The following is a 22,500-nucleotide window of genomic DNA, read 5'->3' on the forward strand; positions in this document are numbered from 1 at the left end:
GGCTGCAACACGATTTTACTAGACATGTTATTGGTGATGGTTGATTTCTTTTTCCTGCATCCACAGAAGTTTGATTTTCTTTAGTTGATTTTACAGACTCATTGTTTTTATTTAATCTTTATTTTTTCTTGTGGATGAGTTTTAGCAAGTTTCCTGTTTGTTTGTTTTTTCCATTTCTCAGAAGGTCTTTTCCTCTTATATAATTTGATTACTGGCAGCATGCAATGTTTTAAACATACTTATCATTAAGTCAGAAAATTCTCCTCAAGTCCTTTCTATCTGTCTGTTAGCTGTGCTTTACCTTTTTCTTCCAATAACATGTTTCTGATATTGGACTTTTTTTTAGGAGACAGCATGCGGCTTTTCTGTATTAGGAAAATTAGCAGCATGACAGATAATGAATATTTTATTTACTTTAGTTAAACTGCCTAGTCAATTTTTTTACTTTTGCGGTAAATAAGAGATGTTCATGAGCTTGCCTACATGTAGGCAGCTGTCTGAAGTGCCCCAATCAGCCAACAATACTTCCATGGTAGATTGTGTAACAATTTTTATTTTTTGAGCGATTAAGCTTTAAGAATTAGTATTTTTAGTTATCAAATTATCAAATTGAACAATTAACATGTAATACATCTGTATCTGTGTATACAGTAGCGTGCAAAAGTAACCGGACAAGAGCATAACTTGAGATTTTAAATAGGCTTCTAGAAATTTTGATCCAATTTCTTTCAAATTTTCACTGAAATGTCAAAAAATTGATTACAAATCTAAAAACAAATGAATTTTTACTAAATCTAAGCAATTTAATCTTAAAAGTTCATTAAATTAAAATATGCGCGTGCAAAAGTATCCGGACAAAAAAAAACTTGAATAAGATTTTTTTTTCTTTCTAAACATTATTTAAATTGAAAATGCCTTATTTTAAAGTATTGCTTTACTACTTTGTTGGGAAGCCCTTAGCATTAATTACTGCTTTTTCAGTTCTTTTTTCAGAGTATTCAATAAATCACGTTTATTTGTTAGTTTTCGACCTGAAATTTGTCAATCAATGAGCTTACATAGACATTCAATAGAATTAAGGTCAGAACTTTGCTTAGGCTATTCGATTAATCAAATTTCATTGGTTTTGAAAAAGTTTTTCACAAGAGTTTAATTGTGCTTTGGGTCATTGTCCTTCAAAAACATCCTTCCTCGAGGCATTTTGTCTTTAGTATGTGGTAGCATAACATTCTTAACTATATATTTGTACATATTTTTGTCCATTATACCATCAATCAAATAGATAGGGCCGATACAATCTCTATTCAAGTTAGCCCAGTTCATAACGTTTCAACTTCTGTGCTTTGATGTTGGTAGCTGGTATTTAGGATCGTTTTTATGGCCTTTTGGTCAACGGACATATCTAATATTATCAGATCCAAATAACATAAACTTAATTTCATAAAAAGTACTTTCAATCACTGTTTTCTTGCCCAAACCAAATGTTCATTAGCAAATCTTAAGCGTGCTTGTCGTTTCTTTATATAAATGCTTTTCGATTCTTTACATAAATAAAAAATTTCTTTGTAGGATGTCTTCCAAGTAGATTTGCAGACCTCAAAAGACGTTTGATTGTGTCAACCCAACATTTTTTTTTATAAAGTTCTTTAATTTCAGCATTTACCAAGACAGCATTTAGCGCGGAACATTTTTCAGGGCTCGAGGATAAATATTTCAGCAGGATAATGACACAAAAAACACTTCTACCCTTATAATAGACTTTTTAAAAAACAAAAAAATTCAATTCATGGAATTGACATAGCAAAGTCCTGACCTTAATTCTATTGAACATTTATGAAAACTCATAGATTGAGGAATTTCAGGTTGAAAATCAGCAAGTAAATTTGATTTATTGAATATTCTGAAACAAGAATGGCAAAAAATCAAAATTATTGTGATTATGAAGCTGGTGGACTCAATTCCTTGTCACTGTCAAGCAGTAATTAATGCTAAGGGCTTCCCGACAAAGTACTAAAGCAATTTACTTTAAATAAAGTATTTTCAATCAAAAAAATTTTAAAAAAAAAATCTAATTCAAGTTTTTTTTTTTTCTGTCTGGATACTTTTGCATGCGGAAATTTTAATTAAATGAACTTTTAAGATTAGATTGCTTAGATTTAGTAAAAATTCATTTGTTTTTAGATATGTAATCAATTTTTTGACATTTCAGTGAAAATTTGAAAGAAATTGGACTTTTCATTCAAAAGTTATCTCAAGTTATGCTCTTGTCCGGTTAATTTTGCAAGCTACTGTATATATATTGCATACTTTGATAAGTCTTTATCTTACTTTAGTATATACACTGACTGACTAAATAGTTAGAACATGCATCTATTGTTTTTTTTTTGTTCTATTGTTTATAACGAATATTTTATTTTAGGTACTTATGAAGACTTCTCTTGGTGATATTGACATTGAACTCTGGTCAAAAGAAGCACCAAAAGCATGCCAGAATTTTGTACAACTTTGTTTGGAGGGTTACTACAACAATACTATATTCCATAGAGTCATAAAAGGTCTGGGAAAAATCTTTTTGGCTCTGTTGGTCTCTTAAAATTCTGTTTATAAGTTTTAGGTCAGTTTAAAGCTTTTATTCTTTCATGTAGTCTGTTTGTAATTGTAGTACATTTGAATCCTTCTGTTAAATTGTTATTAGATAACCAATGCTTGTAAAAAGGTTTGTGAAGGTAGTATTATGATGGTAATATTTTTGGTGGTGGTTTTATCTGTGGTTAATCATGCTGTTGTTATGTAAAAGATTGTTTAGAGGCACTAATAGTATGAGAAAATGTTGATTTGTTTTGTTAAAATTAAGTGATGGTGTTGTTTAGTTATGATCATGTAACAAAACAGTATTAATATTAGTGATGATGGTGTCTATTGGTATTAAGGGGTAGTATTATGTTGTAGAACTATGTAATTTGTTGCGTGTATTGAAGTGTGGTGTATATAAGATTTGTAATTTATAGCTGAGAATTGATTTCATTTATGAATTTTAAGTTTTAATGATTTTTCAAAGAAAATGTATAATTTATAAAAATAAAATTAAGTTTGTTTTTATAACTTTAATGAAAATGATTTTTATTTACCTTTTTTTTTAATTTTCAAATAGGTTTCATTGCTCAAGGAGGAGATCCAACTGGAACAGGAAGTGGTAATTTAGTATTACTTTGCTTATGCATTTTTTGATTATAATATATACTTTTTTAAATACTATTCATTTTGTTGTGTATCATTTGAATAGATTGAAACTAAGAAAAGACAGCAAGCTTTTTCTGTGATGCCACAAGGCTTAAAAATGACCATTAGCCAAATAATCAATAAATGATCAGCCTAAAAATGACCACCTGGCTAGTGCTGGCCAGATAGTCATTTTTAGATAATACTTTATTATTTGCGCTAGAAATACAGACAGTTTTAAAATTTGTTTTTCAAATGTTTTTGTTAAATTTTACTGTTTTTATCAATTCACAGGAAAGTGAAAAACTATTTGCTATTTATTTCTAATAATCTTTAAATTTCTACTAATTCTATTATTCAAGTATAAAATGTTTAGTTGTTTTCACTAACCCATTGAAATAGTCTGCACTTTCGTTTGGTTCTCCAAATTGTGCATTTAAACCCAATAATTTATTTGCTGATGAACTATTGTTATTGATGATGCTCCAAAAACTTGTGGGCTAGTGTATTGTTTATCAACTGAACATTTTAACAAAATTTTTAGAAGCCTATTTAAAACTTTTTTTTAAGTTTTTAAATACATTTTTTCAAACAGAACAATTGTTATGTTCATAGATAACTATGAAGTTATCTCTAGTTATTCCTATTAACTCTGGAAATTGGGCAATATAATGGAAATAATTTCAGAGAAGCATCAAATGTGGTAGATATGTTTATAAAAGGAACCATGTTATTCTTTTATTTAATTTCATCTGTCATTACAAAATTTATCATTCAAATAATATATTTAAAAAAAAAAAAACAATTTATTTTCTCATTTTACTATTACATAAGTATTGAGAAGAAATGTCAAATATAGCAAAAACATTGTTAAAAGCAAAAAGACATGAAAACAAATAAACATAAGACAAAAATTAACAAAATTTGTCATAGTTCTAGCATATATAGCAGTTTAGTTTCTTTATTATACGGACTGATAAAAATTGTTAACAAATATCAAAACTTTTAATTGATGTTAAATTGTTATAAAATATGTTTTTTTCCTCAATTTGTATCAAATTTGGTTGCTAAAAACAACAACCAACCTAAAAAAAGAATATAAAAGTTATATAAAAAATTTTTTTAATATAACTATTATTTTTTTTAATTTTCTTTTCTTATTTATTAAATTTTTCTTGTTTATTTTATTAAAATTTCCTTACAATTTTGTAGTTTTTTTTTTTTTAAGTATTGTTTTTTTTTCAGAGTAGATAAGATTAACTTTTATATATATATATATATATATATATATATATATATATATATATATATATATATATATATATATATATATATATTTATATATATATATATATAAATATATATATATATATATATAAATATATATATATATATATATATATATATATATATATATATATAAATATATATATATAAAATAAACCCATTAAGAATTCCGCTGTATACGCTGTGTCATTGGGCTGTCTAACACCATGATATTTATATATACAGTTCTTGTTATGAGATTTTGTTGCATAACAGAAAAGCATTACTCTAGTAAATGCAACTTGAATTAATATACATATCTATATCGTTAAAAGTTAAATTATTTCAGTTTCGTATTTTAAAGTACCTCATTGTAATTAAATTTTATTTAAAACCACATTAAAAATCATTTAAAGTCTTTATCTTTATAAAATTTTTATAAAATATCATTAAATTAAACAATATTGTTATAAAATAAATTATCAACAAAATTTAAATATGTTGTTTGAAGAAAAAAAAAGTTTCTTTATTTCAAAAAACCTTATTTAAACTTATATTATTTATTTCTCAAAACATTCATAACACTCACATTATTGCTTTCTCACAATTTAGTGTTTTTTTTTTTCAATAAGGAGACAATTGTTTATGGGTGAATTTCTTAACGGTTAAAAAAAGAAAAAAACTATCAACAATTTTTTAAAAGCATTTTGGCTTTAACAACATTTTCGCATACTACTCTTAAAAAAGTTAATCATTTTTAATCAAGTTTCATTCTATGATCAGCCTAAAAAATTAATGATAACAAAAAAAATACTTTTGTTAAAAATCAATTTCAAAACTAAATAAAATTATCTTCTTCCTAATTTGTTATATAAAGTTTACTAAAAAATGTTCTCTAGTAAAATTATGTCTACATGCTTGATTATAGTTTATCCATCTATTCATTTATATACAGTTATAAGTGCATTAGGCATTTTATTATATTTTTTTTTGTATATACTTTTGTATATTTTGTATATAAGAATGTATACACTAGAGTTGATAACCAGAAGGTTTTGTAAATTTACGAAAAATTAAAATTCTTTTGAAAGGATATTGATAACAAGGAATTATTTTTTTTTGTACCAAGTTTAACAAAACATTGAAAATTGTTGATGTTCATTTTGCAAGTACTTTAGTAAAATATAGTGTTTTGAAAGTTTAGTTTCAAAATTTTTTGCTACATATGAAATTAGCACTTACATACATACGGAAACAAGCGCTTTCACTAAATGATGTTTTAAAATCCGATCAGAAAATTTACTTGCTAAATGGATAAAATTGTAAAAGTTCACCATTTTTAAATACCTAAATGTTTGGTATATAAAGATGTTCAAAAGAATTATAAATTTGTAATTTGTCAACATAGCAAAAATTATTATTTTGAAGAAAATGTACATGGAAAATAAAATTGTCTAGCAATTTAATAAGCAACATGACTTGGCATTCAAAATGTATCTATAAAATATTTGGACCATCAAATAGCAATATCAAATGGCTAGAATCATAAAAAAAATTGTATGCTTGGTCATACAACGCGTAAGACCGCACGCATCTCCTGAGAAGGAGGTACTAAAATACTAAGAACTTGATACTAAGACCCTCCAGAGTATTTTAATATCATTATACCTGTTTATGATTCTGGTGCATATGTTAGCATTTAGACCTTATGGTCTAAATGTTAACACTTTTCACTGACTGATGAGTCAGTCAATTACGTTTTTTTTAGATTCTATACATTAAAATGTCTAAATAAATGGTCTTTATTTTTGTTATTTTTTGAAATGATGCTGTTTATTTTTGTTGTTAAGCTTCAATATGATATTCTAACCAATTATTTTTGCACTGTCTATAGTATTCACAAACTTTTGTTTTACTGCAGGCTAATTTTCTTATGACTTTATATTTTTAATAGTGAAAAAGCTATTCTATAGAGATATTAAACTAATAATTATTGTAACTTTGTTATTCCCTTGTGAACTAAAATTTTTATCAGCTTTTTTTGCTTTTTTGTAACATTTGCTGCAAAACCTTTGTATGGAAACTTTAACAATCATAAGTTTGTATATTATTTATATAACAATCATAATATTGTATATTATTTAACAATCATAAATTTCAATAAAATATTTTGCTTTTTATTTCCATATTAACTCTGCTTTTCCATAATAAATGCCAAGTTACAGATTGCAATTTGTGTTAAAAATTTTTGAAAAGACGTTCTTTTTGAGTACATAATTAGATCAAGTGTGTGAGAGACAAAGCATTTTTTTTTTCAGTAAACTTCGCCTAATGTGATGATATAAAATTTGCAATTTTAGCTTCAAGATTCAACACTCTGATACTCATCAGGATAGTTTAATATGGAACGACCATGGAGTAGTAAATGACTGGGGTTGATATTTGACCAGGGCTGGGTATGATAAAATAAAGCCGGGGTCGGGTTTGTGACCGCGGCTGCATAAAAATTTATACATCCTAAAGTACTTTTTTTTTTCAAAATTTATGTTTGATTTTGTATATATATGCATTTATAAACATCATTATGATCAACATGATGATGATGATCATCATCATCATGGTCATCATCATCAAGATCATAAGCGTCATCATCATTATCACTATTATCATCATCATCATCGCCATCATTATTATCATCATTATCATCATCATTATTGTCATCATCATCATCATCATCATCAGCAGCAGCAGCAGCAGCAGTAGGCTTTAGCCTTCCTCTTTTATGCTGTTTCTCTAATCATGGTCAATGCTCAAATGAGCTATCATCTCTATTACAATAAACCAAAACTCATACTTGCTTGGCTTCTTATTCAACAAATTGCATCCTTTTACTGTATCTGTCCCTATTTATTAAATACTGGCATAAATATATGCCAGAATTTAATAAATTGTAAATGTAAGTATAAAATTATATTATATAAAAGATAAATTTTCAATTTATAAATTTATTTCTAGCCCTGGCTATCAACCCCTGCTAAATGTTACAATTTTGCCAGGGCCAGACTGGATTTGCAAAAAGTCTCATTTTTAGCCGGGGCCCTGCTTACTTACTACCATGGAGTAAGTTTTCCATGTTTTGATAAAATATGGAACAACCATGGAGTGTTTGTATTGATAAAGTATGAAACAACCATGGAGTGTTTGTTTTGATAAAATATGGAATGACCATGCAGTGTTTGTTTTGATAAAATATTGAATCATAGTGATTAGCCTGAATTTTCAATTTTGAACTCAAAGTTTTGTTATGTTAGTTATTGATTTTTTTGCTTGCTTTTGTTTTACGGCTGGCTCTATTTTAATTGGTAGCTGATTTTGTTAATTTAAAAAATGTATAAATTTCTCCTTTCACATTACTTTTTTTTAGTTTAAATAAGGCATTAATACCAAATAAATATGGTATTTATAATTTTTATAATTAATACCAAATAAATATGGTATTTATAATTGTTATAATAAATACCAAATAAATATGGTATTTATAATTGTTATAATAAATACCAAATAAATATGGTATTTATTATTATGATTGTGTCATTATAATTTTGACAACTAAGCAACTGTTATCTGTTAAGATAGTTCTAGATAATGTTTTTTAAGAATTGCTGCATTAATGCTTGAAGTGCTGAGATGATGAGATACTGAGAAATAATATTTTCATGTTTGAGATGCTGAGAAGTGCTGTTTTGATGTTTGAGATGCATAGGTGTGGAGAGATACAATGTTGATGGGTATCAATTTATATTAGCAACCATACTCTAACTTTTTTGCTAAATAATATGGTAACATAAAATAGCAACAGAAATGAAAATAAAAAATTAAGTGTTATTTGATAAATGTTGGATAAAAAATACACAAAGAGTTCAATTTAAATATAAAACTTGTTTTATAAATTTATTACAAGAATATAATCGATGAAACTATTTAATAATTTTTTTTTTTTTAGGTGGAGAATCTGTTTTTGGAAAACCTTTCAAGGTAGGTTTATATATATGGAATGAAATCATTTTGTTTAGAATGTCTAATGAAATATATTATTAAGTCTTTTTAAACAAATTTTATTTAATTTGTAGGATGAATTTCATCAACGTCTTAAATTTAATCGTCGAGGTTTAGTTGCTATGGCAAATGCAGGTCCAAACGATAATAACAGTCAATTCTTCTTCACACTTGATCGTGCTGATGAGTTAAACAAAAAGCATACAATTTTTGGAAAGGTCTTAATTTACTTATTAATTTATTTTAAAAATTTGATTATTTACTTAATTTATTATTTACTTAATTTATCATTTACTTAATTTATTATTTACAATAGTCTCTCGCTTAATTGTGCAAATTGAAACAGGCACTGTGGTGTGCAATTAACTAGGAGTGTGCAAATAAGAAAAAGATAAGAAAAAATTTAGCAAACTTATTAACTACATAAACAAATTTTTATTAAGAAATATATTATGCATGATGGAAAAAGTCATGCTTTTCTCGTTTAATTTTCATAATTACTGACTGTATGTTTGATGATAGTTGTTCGTAGCTATTCATTAATTTATCATTGTCGTCTTTTAAAATTGCTTTAGCTTTTTGACATTTTAATTGCTTGCCAATATCAATCAGAGATAAATGTATAAATTCAATACCTAAGAAGTCTGTACCATTGTCTATCTCATCATTATTAGCTTCTTCATCAGAATTGATATCCATAGCAATTACATTATCATTTATTTCTTCGAGAGACAAACAATCTTCAACATCTTCCTTTTGATTGCTTCAATACACATTGGAAAATCTTCACAGTCAATGATGAAGATGAAGATTAAATCGATTTCCAAGCCAAATCGACATACTTAGCAGCGTCAAGAAGATGTGCGGGCTTCCTGTATTTAACCCCTGCTGCTCCTCTTTTGCACAAAAGACTATTTTCTTTCAGACATTCCTTTGTATTTACATCAAGGCTGTAATAAGACAATATGTATGAGAGATAGATATTTATATCGCTTCTTGAGAGCTGCAATAATCCCCATATTACATGGTTGCTTCCAACTTGTGCAATTTGGAGGGAAGAAAACAACTTTTAAAAGATTTCGCTTAAACGCCTCAAAATGTTCAGGTGCATTGTCTAATATTAAAAGGCAAGCCAGTTTTGTGTTTAACTTCAGGATAAAAGACTTCATTGAACCATTTCCAACATATAGAGACATCCATCCATGGATTTTGATGACAAAAATATGGTATAGGCCATGTTCTACCGACTATACAAGCAGGTTGTGCAGTTTTTTCAATCACAGAGCAGGGTATTTTGTGAGATCCTGTTGCGTTGGAGCAAACACCTAGAGTCACTCTTTTTTTAAATTTTTTTTTACCTCTTGTAGTTACTAAGCTTTCAGTAGGCATTAACAGAGAATATCGAGGCAGCGAGTAAAAAAAAGTCCAGTTTCATCCATAATATATACATTCGGGTCTGCACATTTTAGTAACTGAGTAAAGGTCCTCAAGTTGCTGAAGAAGAACAGGATCATCTTTGTCAACTTCAGCTCCTTCTCCAAAGAGATGCATCGATTTTAAGCCTTGACGACAACGAAAGTTTGCAAGCCATTGCCAAGAAGCTTTAAATTCTTCTTCATAATTGCTAATGATGGAGGCACTTCAATCTTCAAACGATGCAATGCATCAATCCAAATATAGCTCATCTTCTATTGCTTCAAAATTTCCAGACAATAATCGAAGCCCTTTTTTTCTAGCTTCTTCTGTCATTAGTAAACTCATTTTTTCTATTTGATCTCGATTATTCCAGAGAGATCGAATTGAATTTTTTGTTACATTATATTCTCTTGCAATCGCTCGTTTGCTTGGCGCATCACTTTATTTAAGTTTAGCTTTAATTTCGACTTGTTGATCTTCTGATAACTTTTTCTTTGCCTTTAGCCATAAGAAGTAAGGATAAAAAGTTGGAATAAGAGAACTGTGAATAGACGACTAAATTTAAAATGAAGTTTTTTTATTAAAGTTTTTTCAATGAGACTTGACTGATAAATCGTTAAAACTTATTATTATCTGTTTAAAACAAGATTTATCTTTTACTTCGATTTGAATTCAAATTATTTATCTATTTACATTCTGATAAAATCATTATCTCAAAATATTTATGATAAAAACTAGTTTTTAACTTAACACAGGAAAATAATAGTTACGTTTTCTAATCTAATTACACTTTCAACAAAAAACTCAGTAAAAAATTGAAACACAAATATTTTGGGCATAAACGCACAGTTAACGATGCGCAACTAATTGGGTGCGCAATTAAGTGAGAGATAACTGTACTTAATTTATTATTTACTTAATTTATTATTTACTTAATTTATTATTTACTTAATTTTTTATTTACTTAATTTTTTATTTACTTAATTTATTATTTACTTAATTTATTATTTACTTAATTTATTATTTACTTAATTTATTATTTACTTAATTTATTATTTACTTAATTTATTATTTACTTAATTAATTAAAAAAATAACTTATTTTAAAAATTATTTATTTTAAAATTGATTTATTTTAAAGAATAGTTTATTTTAAAAACTATTTATTTTAAAAATAATTTATTAAAAAAAATAATTTATTTTTAAAAAAGTTTATTTTAAAAAATAATTTATTTTAAAAATAATTTTTTAAAGTTTAGATGTAAAGAAAATAATTTTAAAATTTGCAGATTTTTATATTTTTTATTAAACTGCGTTAAATATGAAAACTTTTAACTTTTAAAATAATAGTTATTTCAAGAGCAGTATGATTATAAAAAATTAAATATATTATAAAAGTAGCATTGATTATAAAACATTATTTAGGTTCATTCAATATAGTCAGGGTTGTGACATTTGCAAAAAATGAAAATAAAAACAAGGAATCTAATAAGTTTTTTTTTGGTAATGTGTTCTTTTGGTCATATAATACTATCTAAAAAACTTTTATACTATATTTTATGCTATAGATGCATTGCTATGTCAAAATGAAATTAGTTGCGGTTGTGACAGCCACAAAAAATGAAACGAATCTTGTTAGCTGTTTTTTGTAGAAAGCTTTTAACAAATTAGTAATATAATTTTTAAAATTCTTTTTTAGAGCAAGTATATTATAATTATTTTTTCAATTTTTTACATATTTAACATAAAAAGGCAACTAGCAAAAAGTCACAGCTGTGACAAAATATTGTACTATCAGATAACATTACATTTTAGGTATTTTCAATGTATATTTTAGCAATGCCAAAGTTTTTAAAAAGTTTTTAATTCTTTACACTAAGTTTTTAGTTATTCTTAGGAAAATAAAAAATAAACAGGTTTTTAACAAAAATTTGTAACAAATAACTTTATTAAATTGCAATTTTGAGACATATTTAAATAAACTTAGCAGGTCAATATATATTAAATTACAATTGTTTGTTTGCTGTGTTAGTAGTCTGATGGTGGTGATATTTTTTTCATGCTAAAAGCTTCATTCTTCACTCTCTAGAAATGTTAAAGTGTCTTCAACCTTTTCTGCTAATAATAAAATACCATTGTCTATCTCATCATTATTAGCTTCTTCATCAGAATTGATATCCATAGCAATTACATTATCATTTATTTCTTCGAGAGACAAACAATCTTCAACATCTTCCTTTTGATTGCTTCAATACACATTGGAAAATCTTCACAGTCAATGATGAAGATGAAGATTAAATCGATTTCCAAGCCAAATCGACATACTTAGCAGCGTCAAGAAGATGTGCGGGCTTCCTGTATTTAACCCCTGCTGCTCCTCTTTTGCACAAAAGACTATTTTCTTTCAGACATTCCTTTGTATTTACATCAAGGCTGTAATAAGACAATATGTATGAGAGATAGATATTTATATCGCTTCTTGAGAGCTGCAATAATCCCCATATTACATGGTTGCTTCCAACTTGTGCAATTTGGAGGGAAGAAAACAACTTTTAAAAGATTTCGCTTAAACGCCTCAAAATGTTCAGGTGCATTGTCTAATATTAAAAGGCAAGCCAGTTTTGTGTTTAACTTCAGGATAAAAGACTTCATTGAACCATTTCCAACATATAGAGACATCCATCCATGGATTTTGATGACAAAAATATGGTATAGGCCATGTTCTACCGACTATTAACAAATTAGTAATATAATTTTTAAAATTCTTTTTTAGAGCAAGTATATTATAATTATTTTTTCAATTTTTTACATATTTAACATAAAAAGGCAACTAGCAAAAAGTCACAGCTGTGACAAAATATTGTACTATCAGATAACATTACATTTTAGGTATTTTCAATGTATATTTTAGCAATGCCAAAGTTTTTAAAAAGTTTTTAATTCTTTACACTAAGTTTTTAGTTATTCTTAGGAAAATAAAAAATAAACAGGTTTTTAACAAAAATTTGTAACAAATAACTTTATTAAATTGCAATTTTGAGACATATTTAAATAAACTTAGCAGGTCAATATATATTAAATTACAATTGTTTGTTTGCTGTGTTAGTAGTCTGATGGTGGTGATATTTTTTTCATGCTAAAAGCTTCATTCTTCACTCTCTAGAAATGTTAAAGTGTCTTCAACCTTTTCTGCTAATAATAAAATATCTCATAGCTGACTAGACTTTCACTATAAAGTGGTTTTTAAATTGAGAAGATGGACCATCACTCAAAAATCTTACTTTGTTTATGTTTGTGTATTGGTTGCATAAGCCTTTAAAAATATATGACAAATAAATTGCACTACTCAAAGATATATATAAAAGATATAAAAATTGGACTGTTTAAGAAAAATACCTTAAAGTTTTTTCAAGAAAAACAATGAAATGTTTTACTGTGATCATTTTTATCTGTTAAATGAGCAACCATATTTATTATACCTTTACCATAAATTGCAACAGTGAAGATATTATTTGATAAATTGCAACAGTGAAGATATTTTTTGATAAATTGCAACAGTGAAGATATTATTTGATAAATTGCAACAGTGAAGATATTTTTTGATAAATTGCAACAGTGAAGATATTATTTGATAAATTGCAACAGTGAAGATATTATTTGATAAATTGCAATATCAATAAAATTTAAAAATAATTAAAGAAAAATGTTATATTAAACTATATAAGTTTTAATGAAGGTAAACAAAATTACGCAAAACATAAGCATAATACTCTGAATATGTTTTTGATTAACAAGTTGCAGCTAATGTTTTGGCTAAAATCAAAGTGTATTATTAGTTCACCATCCATAAAGTCACCTTTTTGGTGGCAATAAACAGACTCTTGGTGACGTTTAGTTAAATGGGGAATCTGAAATTTTCAGCATTAAGCATTTTCAAAAACTTTGTATATGTTGCATACAAAGGCTGTTTGATCAATTCCTGCTTTTGACGATTTGTAACTTTACCTTTGTACTAATTTAAGTAACTGACTTAAATTAGTACAAAGGCTCATTGGATGATGGTAGCATTCGGTTGATAGACAGTTGGCACAAAAACTACATGAAAGTAAGAGGCAATTTGGTATGAGAGGATTGTAAAGATTTCATTTATTTACCCAGTTTGTGTAATTAGGTTCAAAATTAAGTTTTGAGAATAAAACATTGTATATATTAAGAAAATTTTCATAAATTAGACAATAGCAGTTGACATGACAACAGCAGGTTTCAAGGAACTCTGAATGTGTGAGTATTTGAGCTGGACGAAGTGCGCAAAATTTGGAAAATTTTATTTTGCTACCAAATTCTTCTGCATGGTGGGAATAGTGTTTCCTTAATTTAAGTAGCATGTAATGTTTTCATAATTTTTCACCATTAATTTTTAGAAAGTCTTTCATATCTATCGAGATATTTTAACACAGTTGTAAAACTCGATTACATGATTGAATACACCAGTAGATAAACAAATGCATTTTTATCTGGTAAAGAGATCTTTATTTTTTTTGCTAATTGTTTAATGATGTTATCTGCTTTTTGTGGTGACTTTGGTAAAGCCAATTAAAGACGATATACAGCAACCACAGTTAAAGTAACCTTGATTTTAGTGGCCTTCTCAGCCTTGGGAAGGTGAATTAACATTACAATATATAAATATTTATATATATATATATATATATATATATATATATATATATATATATATATATATATATATATATATATCAATGATACATAGAGGTTTTTGAAGACCTTTGTGTTAACGTTGTCGTAATTTAGCTAGCTCCTTTTTTTTAATTCAAGCTCTAGCATTGATTATTGGCGATGAATATTACTTTGTTTTTTTTCTATTTCTTTTAATTCGGTTTTCTTTCTTTCTCTATAATCTTTACAAACTTATTTGTGCGATTTGAGCATTGTTTTTTATATTTAAATGCTATCTGTATTATTATGTCAAAAAAAATGATGTTTTAAATTAGTTCATAACTATTACTGTTGACCTTTAAATACACAGTTTTATCAGTTATTTAAATAACTCTTTATAACACGTGTTTTGAATAAAGTTTTTAAAATTAAATCTGGTTTGTGGATGCATTTAAACATCGAAACGACCCATTTAAATATGGGGACAACTGTTATGTCGCAGTCGTGACAAAAAAGAAATGGCATTTTACTTTTTTTCAGCAATGATTTTTAAAAAAGTTTGACATACCGACAAAATTAATATAGTCATAATATCACTTATTAACAAACTTATTTAATCACTAATGTTTAATCTGAGAAATAAAAATTAAAAAAAAAAAAATGTACAAGACAACTCCATGTAAAGAAATATAGATTTTTATATTTTAAAATATTAAAAAATTAAACATCTACACATGCATAAATATAATTGGAAAAGTCAAGATACTTTTAATAGATGTACTACTGTGTCTGTTTTTAATTCTCAGTTTAAATATTTTTGAAAAATGACTTAAAAATGAATCTTATGTGAAATGACCATTTAATAAGTTCTTTATGACCTAGTTTGGTTTATTGAAATATTTGAAAGAATAATATGGTTATAGTCCAAAAAATGAGTTACCAGCGCTTAAAAAAGTATATCAATAAATAAGTAATTTATTTTGTCACACTTTGTTTAAGCTGATTATCAATAAAAGATAAAAGCATTAGAGTCTTAGAATTCTCTAATTAAATTTTTCCTATAAATGTACAAGCAGAATAATTTTATTTATTTTTAAAAGAATCCTTTTTTTGATATTGTGTTTTCATCCTGAGTAAAGTTAAGTTACAAAAAAAAATGTAGAATTTTTTCATAGCTTCACTTGACTTCCTGAGGAATGTACCATTTATGGTATGTTTCAAAGGGATATTGAAAAAATACTCCATTTTAACAAGATTTATAAACAATATTATTGATGGTTTTAGTGGCCCAAGATCATCAAAAACATTACCCAAATAATTATATAATTATTATGTTTTCCAGCTCTTGTTAATAAATAGTTAAATAAAAAAAAAATTTCAAAAGAAAAATTGTTAAATTTATTTTGATATGTGATATGTTAAACACAGAATTACTTTGTTTTGTTTTTTTAAAAGTTTATTATTCATATTTCACCTGTTGTCTTTAAATTTGAATTATTTGAATTATTTAAATACTACTATAATTAAATAATGTTTATGATATATAATAAAAGTTTACTTTTTTTAGGTTACTGGAAACACTATTTATAATATGATTCGTTTTAACGAAATCGATGTAGATAGCAATGATCGGCCACTATCTCCTCCAAAAATTATTTCTACTGAGGTTTGCATAATAATATATTTAAAGTGCTTAGTTTTTCAAGAAATTTGTTTTTTATAGATTTGTTTCAAAAAATCAAAGTTTGAAATTCCGTTCCAGTGAAAAGTTCTCATAAAAAAGACAATCAACTTGTAACTCCAAAAAAATTTTCCTGCAATATATTTAGAATTTGAAGAATGTATTTATTAAATTATTTAATAAATCATTAATTTTGAGTGTCATTTGTAATTATTACTATTTCCCATATTATGGTTTATTTTTCTCTTCTTTTTTATTATAATGAAATGTTTTATTAAAATTTTCACATTAGCAATATCAACTACTACATACAATGTCTCAAAAAATATTTGACCTAACAATGAAAAAAAATTAATGTTTACCCTCTAAATTACACTAAAAATAATAAAACGGTACTTTCTTTGTATGCCATCAAGTCAGTCAGTCAAGGTAAAACCTATTGCCAGGTGAAACAAGAGACTAGAGTTCTTCATAATGCAGTATCCAATATAGCTAAAAAGTATAATTTGATTGGAACATTATATGGACAGCAACAGAATGGTCACAAAAAGAAGACTTCTAAGAGCTTTCCTAGAAACTTGTTTATACAAGTCAAGAAAAATTGCTTTGTTTCTGCTCAAAAACTGGCTGAGCAAGGTGAAGAGGATTATGGAATCAAATTACCCCATCAGACAATCAGAAATTTTATCTGAGACCATGCATTTCAAGGATGACTTGTGGGTAATAATCCATTTTTGAGTAAGAAACACATGAAGATTGTAGTTGGCAAAAGAAGCGAAAAAATGTTTCTGGGAAAAGATCCTGTGGAGCAACAAATTGAAATTCAGTTCAAAATTATTTGATGAAACCTAAACAGTTTAGTGAAAATACAAACAAGCCTACAAATTAGGCTGCATGAGAGGAATAGTCAAACTGGTGGCAATGGCATGATTGTATAAGGTTCAATGGCTCGGAAGTTTGTTGAAACTCCAATTTGTGGCAAAATTTAAAGATCTGTCAAAAAACTTTGGGAATTTGGTTTTACATTTCAGCAAGATAGATAGATAGACTCCAACTGTATTGCCACTAAAACTTTGGAATGCTGAAAATAATAGCAAGGTCTTAGAGTGGCCTGCATAATTGTCGGACCTTAATATCATTGAACATTTATGGGATATTTTGGACCTCAAGTTGGCGGAAGAAACAAAATCTTTAGCTGAATGAATGTCTAGACTTATAGAACTGCTAATCCAAGCAAAAGGAGACCCCAAAAAAAAATTTAAAATAATAATTTTTTTATTTAATAATTTATTATGAAATAAAAAATGTGATTGGTCCAATATTTTTTTGACAGTAAAAAAAAATTCTTCAAGTTCTTTTATTTTAAGACTGGAAACTTAGTGATTTATATTTTACACTAAAGAAAAAAAAATCTATTTAAAAAACTTGTTCTTTTATTTTTTACCTTGAGTTTACTAAAAAGTCTAAAGTTACAAAAGTATAGCACTTTTTTCAGGAAAAAATTTAAAAAATTTTTGGTCAAATAATATTTTGAGACACTTTATATAGTAGTCTTCAGCAATCATTTGGTTAAAAAAAAGTTTTTATGGTGTTGTTTAGTAATATAATTAATGTTTTCCTGCTTTTTTTTATTGAAATTCCTGATCTTTTTTATTGAAATAAAAAACTTTCAAAATTTTTTTATAGAGATTTGTTAACAGAAAGACATTTGATTACCATCTTGTATTATTTCATGTACATCTTTTAAATAAAGATATTCTTTTAGTTCACACTGAAGACGTTTTGAAATGGCAATGATTACATTTGACACATAACCACAAAATGTAGATGTTTAGACTGAACAAATTAACTATAAAAATTGATAAAATTTTGAAAATATTTCATATTTTATAACTTACTTCAATAAAAATTTCAAATTAATTTCAAATAAAAAAGTGTAAAAAAGTTCTTTCTAATCTTAATCAGCCATCTTTTTCTTATTTTTGCTATGATTTTGAAAATGATTGAATCTACTTTAGTTTTTACATTTTTTAAGGAAAAGAACATCTTTTATTCAATATTTATTTTGAAGATTTTTTAATTTGACAAATGGCGTGTAATATCAATTAACATATTATGAGGAGAGTAAAACATAGGGTTTGTTCCCAGAAAATTGTGCATGAGAAATTCCCAGAAAAAATAGTAATCCAAATTTCAGGAGTTCTCAACCAATCACACATTACACATTATGAATATAAATCTTCACTTCGATAAAGGCTTTATTCATTTTGAATTAGTAAGTATGAACTACTTATAAAAAATTGTAATGTTTCATGTAAGTCTTTTCTCTGATGTATTTTACATAACAACTGACGGTGCTTCTGCTAATTTTTTATAATAACATATTAAAGTATGAAAATTTTTATATGAAGTTAATACTTAAACTTAAATATGTTATTCTGAATTTGGACAAAAGCTAGTACTAATTCTAGATTCAAAAATTAGTTAGAAGTTAAAAACCAGTTAATAAATCTTGGAATTCAATTTCAAAAGCTAATTTTGTCTGATGATGAACTTATAGTAGTTAAAAATTTTGCAAAAAGTCTAGTATCCATTGCCTAAATTTCTAAAATGATTTGTAGAAGAAAATATTATTAACATTATAGCTGATGACACATTAAAATTTATGATTAAGGAACTAGATATTCAAGATTGCTATTCAGCAAAGAATCTTAAAAATGTTATAATTAAAATATATCAAAGAAAGTAAAAAGATCTTGTTGATATAATTTGGATTTGCTTTATATTCGCTATTAGCTAATAATGCGCTTTTAACTATTCCTCCATCCTGTGTAGAGGCTAAGTTTTTAGCTCAACTGGATTTTTTTTAATAAATTTTAGAAATAGGTTGACAGACAGTCAATCTATTTTTAAAATTTGATGCACTGGTTTTTCTAAGAAGAAAAAGAGAAAAAAAAGTAGTAATTTAATTATTTGTTTTTTCTTTTAAAAAGATTTTCCAAGGATCCTGGAAAAACATTGTATATAAATCTCAGTATACCAGGAATGTAAAATATCTGTGAATTCGCAATCCCTAGTAAAAATTTTGTTGGTCAACCTGACTTGTAAACAAGTATTAAGTTTATATCATCTCTCCCTCTCTTGTGTATTCTGCACTAATAAAAAATGTTAAAGAAAAGGAGCAAAGTTATCATGTATTAAAATCCAGACACAAAACTAAGTTCTTTCTTGCATTTGAAATTTTTCATTTAAAACAATTTTGTGACATAAAACGTTCATTTATGATTTAAAAATTAAAATATGTTGTTAATGAGTTTAATTTGTAATAATGTCCTCAAAAGTGATCTTTAGCTTTGGAAATTAGTGGCGACTGCCCTTGTAAAAAGTTTTTAATCTGTTATACAGTGTCTTTTTATTACTAATAGTATCTAGTAATGCAATGTTAAACATTACCTCTTGCTCGTTTGACAAAAATATTATTTGACTTTTTATTGTTTGTGTTAATCAGTGTTATCTTTACCACTATTTTTAATTGATCTTTTTTTAGAAGAATTATTCTTTCAATTGTTTTGTTGTTTTTTTTTCGTTAATGTTTTAAAATATTTTACTTGATATTATTCTTTTATACATTTTTAAAAATAATTATCATAATTAAAATAATTATCATATATAAATAATTAAATTATTAGATATACGTTCTTAACATTAAATAATGACTATCATTTATAGTATTTCTTGATTTTATTTTTTTATATCTTTTGTTGTTGATGTGAATTTAGTGTAAAATAAGTTGTTTGTTTTTTTCAACATCTTTAATACAAAAAGGCTGCAGACAACCAATATTAGAGTTGGAAGTTACTGAAAGAGAAAAGATGAAGTTTATTGAGCAAGATAACGATTAACAGAGGACATAAAAGATTGCAAATTATATGAATCAGGAAAACAAGATGAAGGGAGCGAATTTCAAGGAACTGATGTTCGAGGAAAAAAACTTGACAAAATTTTGGAGCACTTAAGAATACTCACAAAGGATGAAACTTAATTAAATGACAAGTAACATAAGAATGCACTTTAGTAGATGACACAAGAGACACTAGCTCTTTAGAGCAGTGCCCATTATAGTATTTATAGAAAAGAGAAAGAGAAACAGCATTACAAGGATGTGATAATAGTTGGAGATTGGCTGCAAGAACAGGTCCAACTATGTTTACAATGCGTTTTTGCACCTTTTCTAAAAGAGAAAGGGCATCATTGGAAGATCTGCCCCAGATATTGGGAGATCCGCCCCAGATATATTATATTTTTTGTCAAAGTTTTTTTATCTTAAAAGCTATTAGACTTTTGTATAATGACTTAAGAAGTTTTTCAATTCTTTCATAAAAATTATTAATAATCAAAGTTCTTAATAACTATATTACTTATATAAGTTTAATGACAGTGTTTTTTCTCAAATGTTGTTTGGAATCTGTCATCTTCCTTGTTTTCTTAAATACTTAATACTTCCAATTTGTCAGCAATGTTTTTTAGGGTTTAGTTTGGTTTTTTAGGGTTTAGTTGTTTTAGGGTTTAGTTTAGTCTAAAATTTAGTTGGTATAAAATTTGATGTTGTTTCTGCTATCATACATACTTGACATTTATAACTTGTCATAATACACCATATATAAATATACCATATATATATCATATATACTTGCCATAATGTATCATAGATAAAATAACACTATATTTAAAAACTTTTTAAATAACAAATTATAGGGGTGCCGCAAGACATTTGAATATTTAATGGGTACTTAATATTGAATAAAATTTTTTCTTAAAAAATGGTTCTTGTTAATGCACCCCTGAAAAATATTTTTTATTTAAAAAAATTTTAAATCTAGTGTTGTTTTATCATATAAATTACAATAAGGTACATGTTGCACATTTTTTATGAAAATGTTGTTTTTTAAAGATGTGTATATATATATATCTTTAATCTGTATCATATATATATATATATATATATATATATATATATATATATATATATATATATATATATATATATATATATATATATATATATATATATATATATATATATATATATATATATATATATATATCAACCCTTGGAATTAAGAAAAGTAATAATATATATATATATAATATATATATATATATATATATATATATATATATATATATATATATATATATATATATATATATATATATATATATATATATCAACCCTTGGAATTAAGAAAAATAAGGTTGGCAATAATTTGCCGACCTCTATCTTTTAGAGGTTAGCAAAAAAATTTGATACAAAGGTCTTACCATAAAATATAGAAACAAGGTCGGCAGTTTTTTGCTGACCTCAAACACATTTAAGTCGGCATTGCCGAATGACGATCCTGATTCCGAGGGTTGGTATATCTAAATCTATATATATACAGTAGCGTCCACAAGTAATTGAACAAACACTTTTTTTCACGAAAGCGTGTCAAATTATACTACAATTACAAAAAACAAAACAAAAATTCCCTGTTGGGAGTTATTACTTGAAATTTTGCTAAAAGAATGGAAATGATTGGCTCAAAAGTAATTGGACAAACTAAATTCTAACAACGTTGATATAACTTAGACTAATTAAACTTCTTTTTCTGAAGGCAGATTTTTATAAAAACATTCAATGATCAATAATTTGCAATGGGGCATAATAAATATTTAAGCGAGGCAGTGAAAAAATTGATTGTACAAGCATTTAATATCGGTAAGACTGTGCAACATATTTCACTAGATATGAACATTCCGCGGTTGTTCATACATTAAAGGTTTTCAAAAATAATATAGATATATATATATATATATATGTACCACGCTAACAACAACATTAATTAATTTTATAATGACATTTTTGAAAATGGAGCGATACTGTTAATAAACAAACCTACTAAAATTGCATCATCAATCAGCCTCATTATTAGACAATATAATTATTACAGATATTTTTAACTTATCTATAAAAAAAGGCATAATTACAAGTGACGTCTCAGTTCACTTTTCAATTTTTTTTTCTATTAATGTAGACAACATAAAACTGTTCCATCAAAATAAACTTCTCATTAAATGATTTTTTACAGAAACAAATTGTATAGCATTCAAGGAACAATTATCTTTACTTCATTGGAATCACATTAA

General features: G+C 26.0%; 1 protein-coding gene across 1 annotated transcript in view; it reads left to right on the top strand.

Moving 5' to 3' along the window:
• Nucleotides 1-22,500, top strand: part of LOC100209513 (spliceosome-associated protein CWC27 homolog) — a 38,328-nt gene that overhangs the window by 2,341 nt on the left and 13,487 nt on the right. The window contains exons 2-6 of the mRNA XM_065818496.1: nucleotides 2,420-2,555; nucleotides 3,152-3,193; nucleotides 8,489-8,520; nucleotides 8,616-8,759; nucleotides 16,201-16,299. Coding sequence (XP_065674568.1) covers nucleotides 2,420-2,555; nucleotides 3,152-3,193; nucleotides 8,489-8,520; nucleotides 8,616-8,759; nucleotides 16,201-16,299 — 453 coding nt within the window. The remainder of the gene's footprint in view (nucleotides 1-2,419; nucleotides 2,556-3,151; nucleotides 3,194-8,488; nucleotides 8,521-8,615; nucleotides 8,760-16,200; nucleotides 16,300-22,500) is intronic.

Source organism: Hydra vulgaris, chromosome 14 (genome assembly GCF_038396675.1).
Source record: "Hydra vulgaris chromosome 14, alternate assembly HydraT2T_AEP".
Classification (NCBI taxonomy): domain Eukaryota; kingdom Metazoa; phylum Cnidaria; class Hydrozoa; order Anthoathecata; family Hydridae; genus Hydra; species Hydra vulgaris.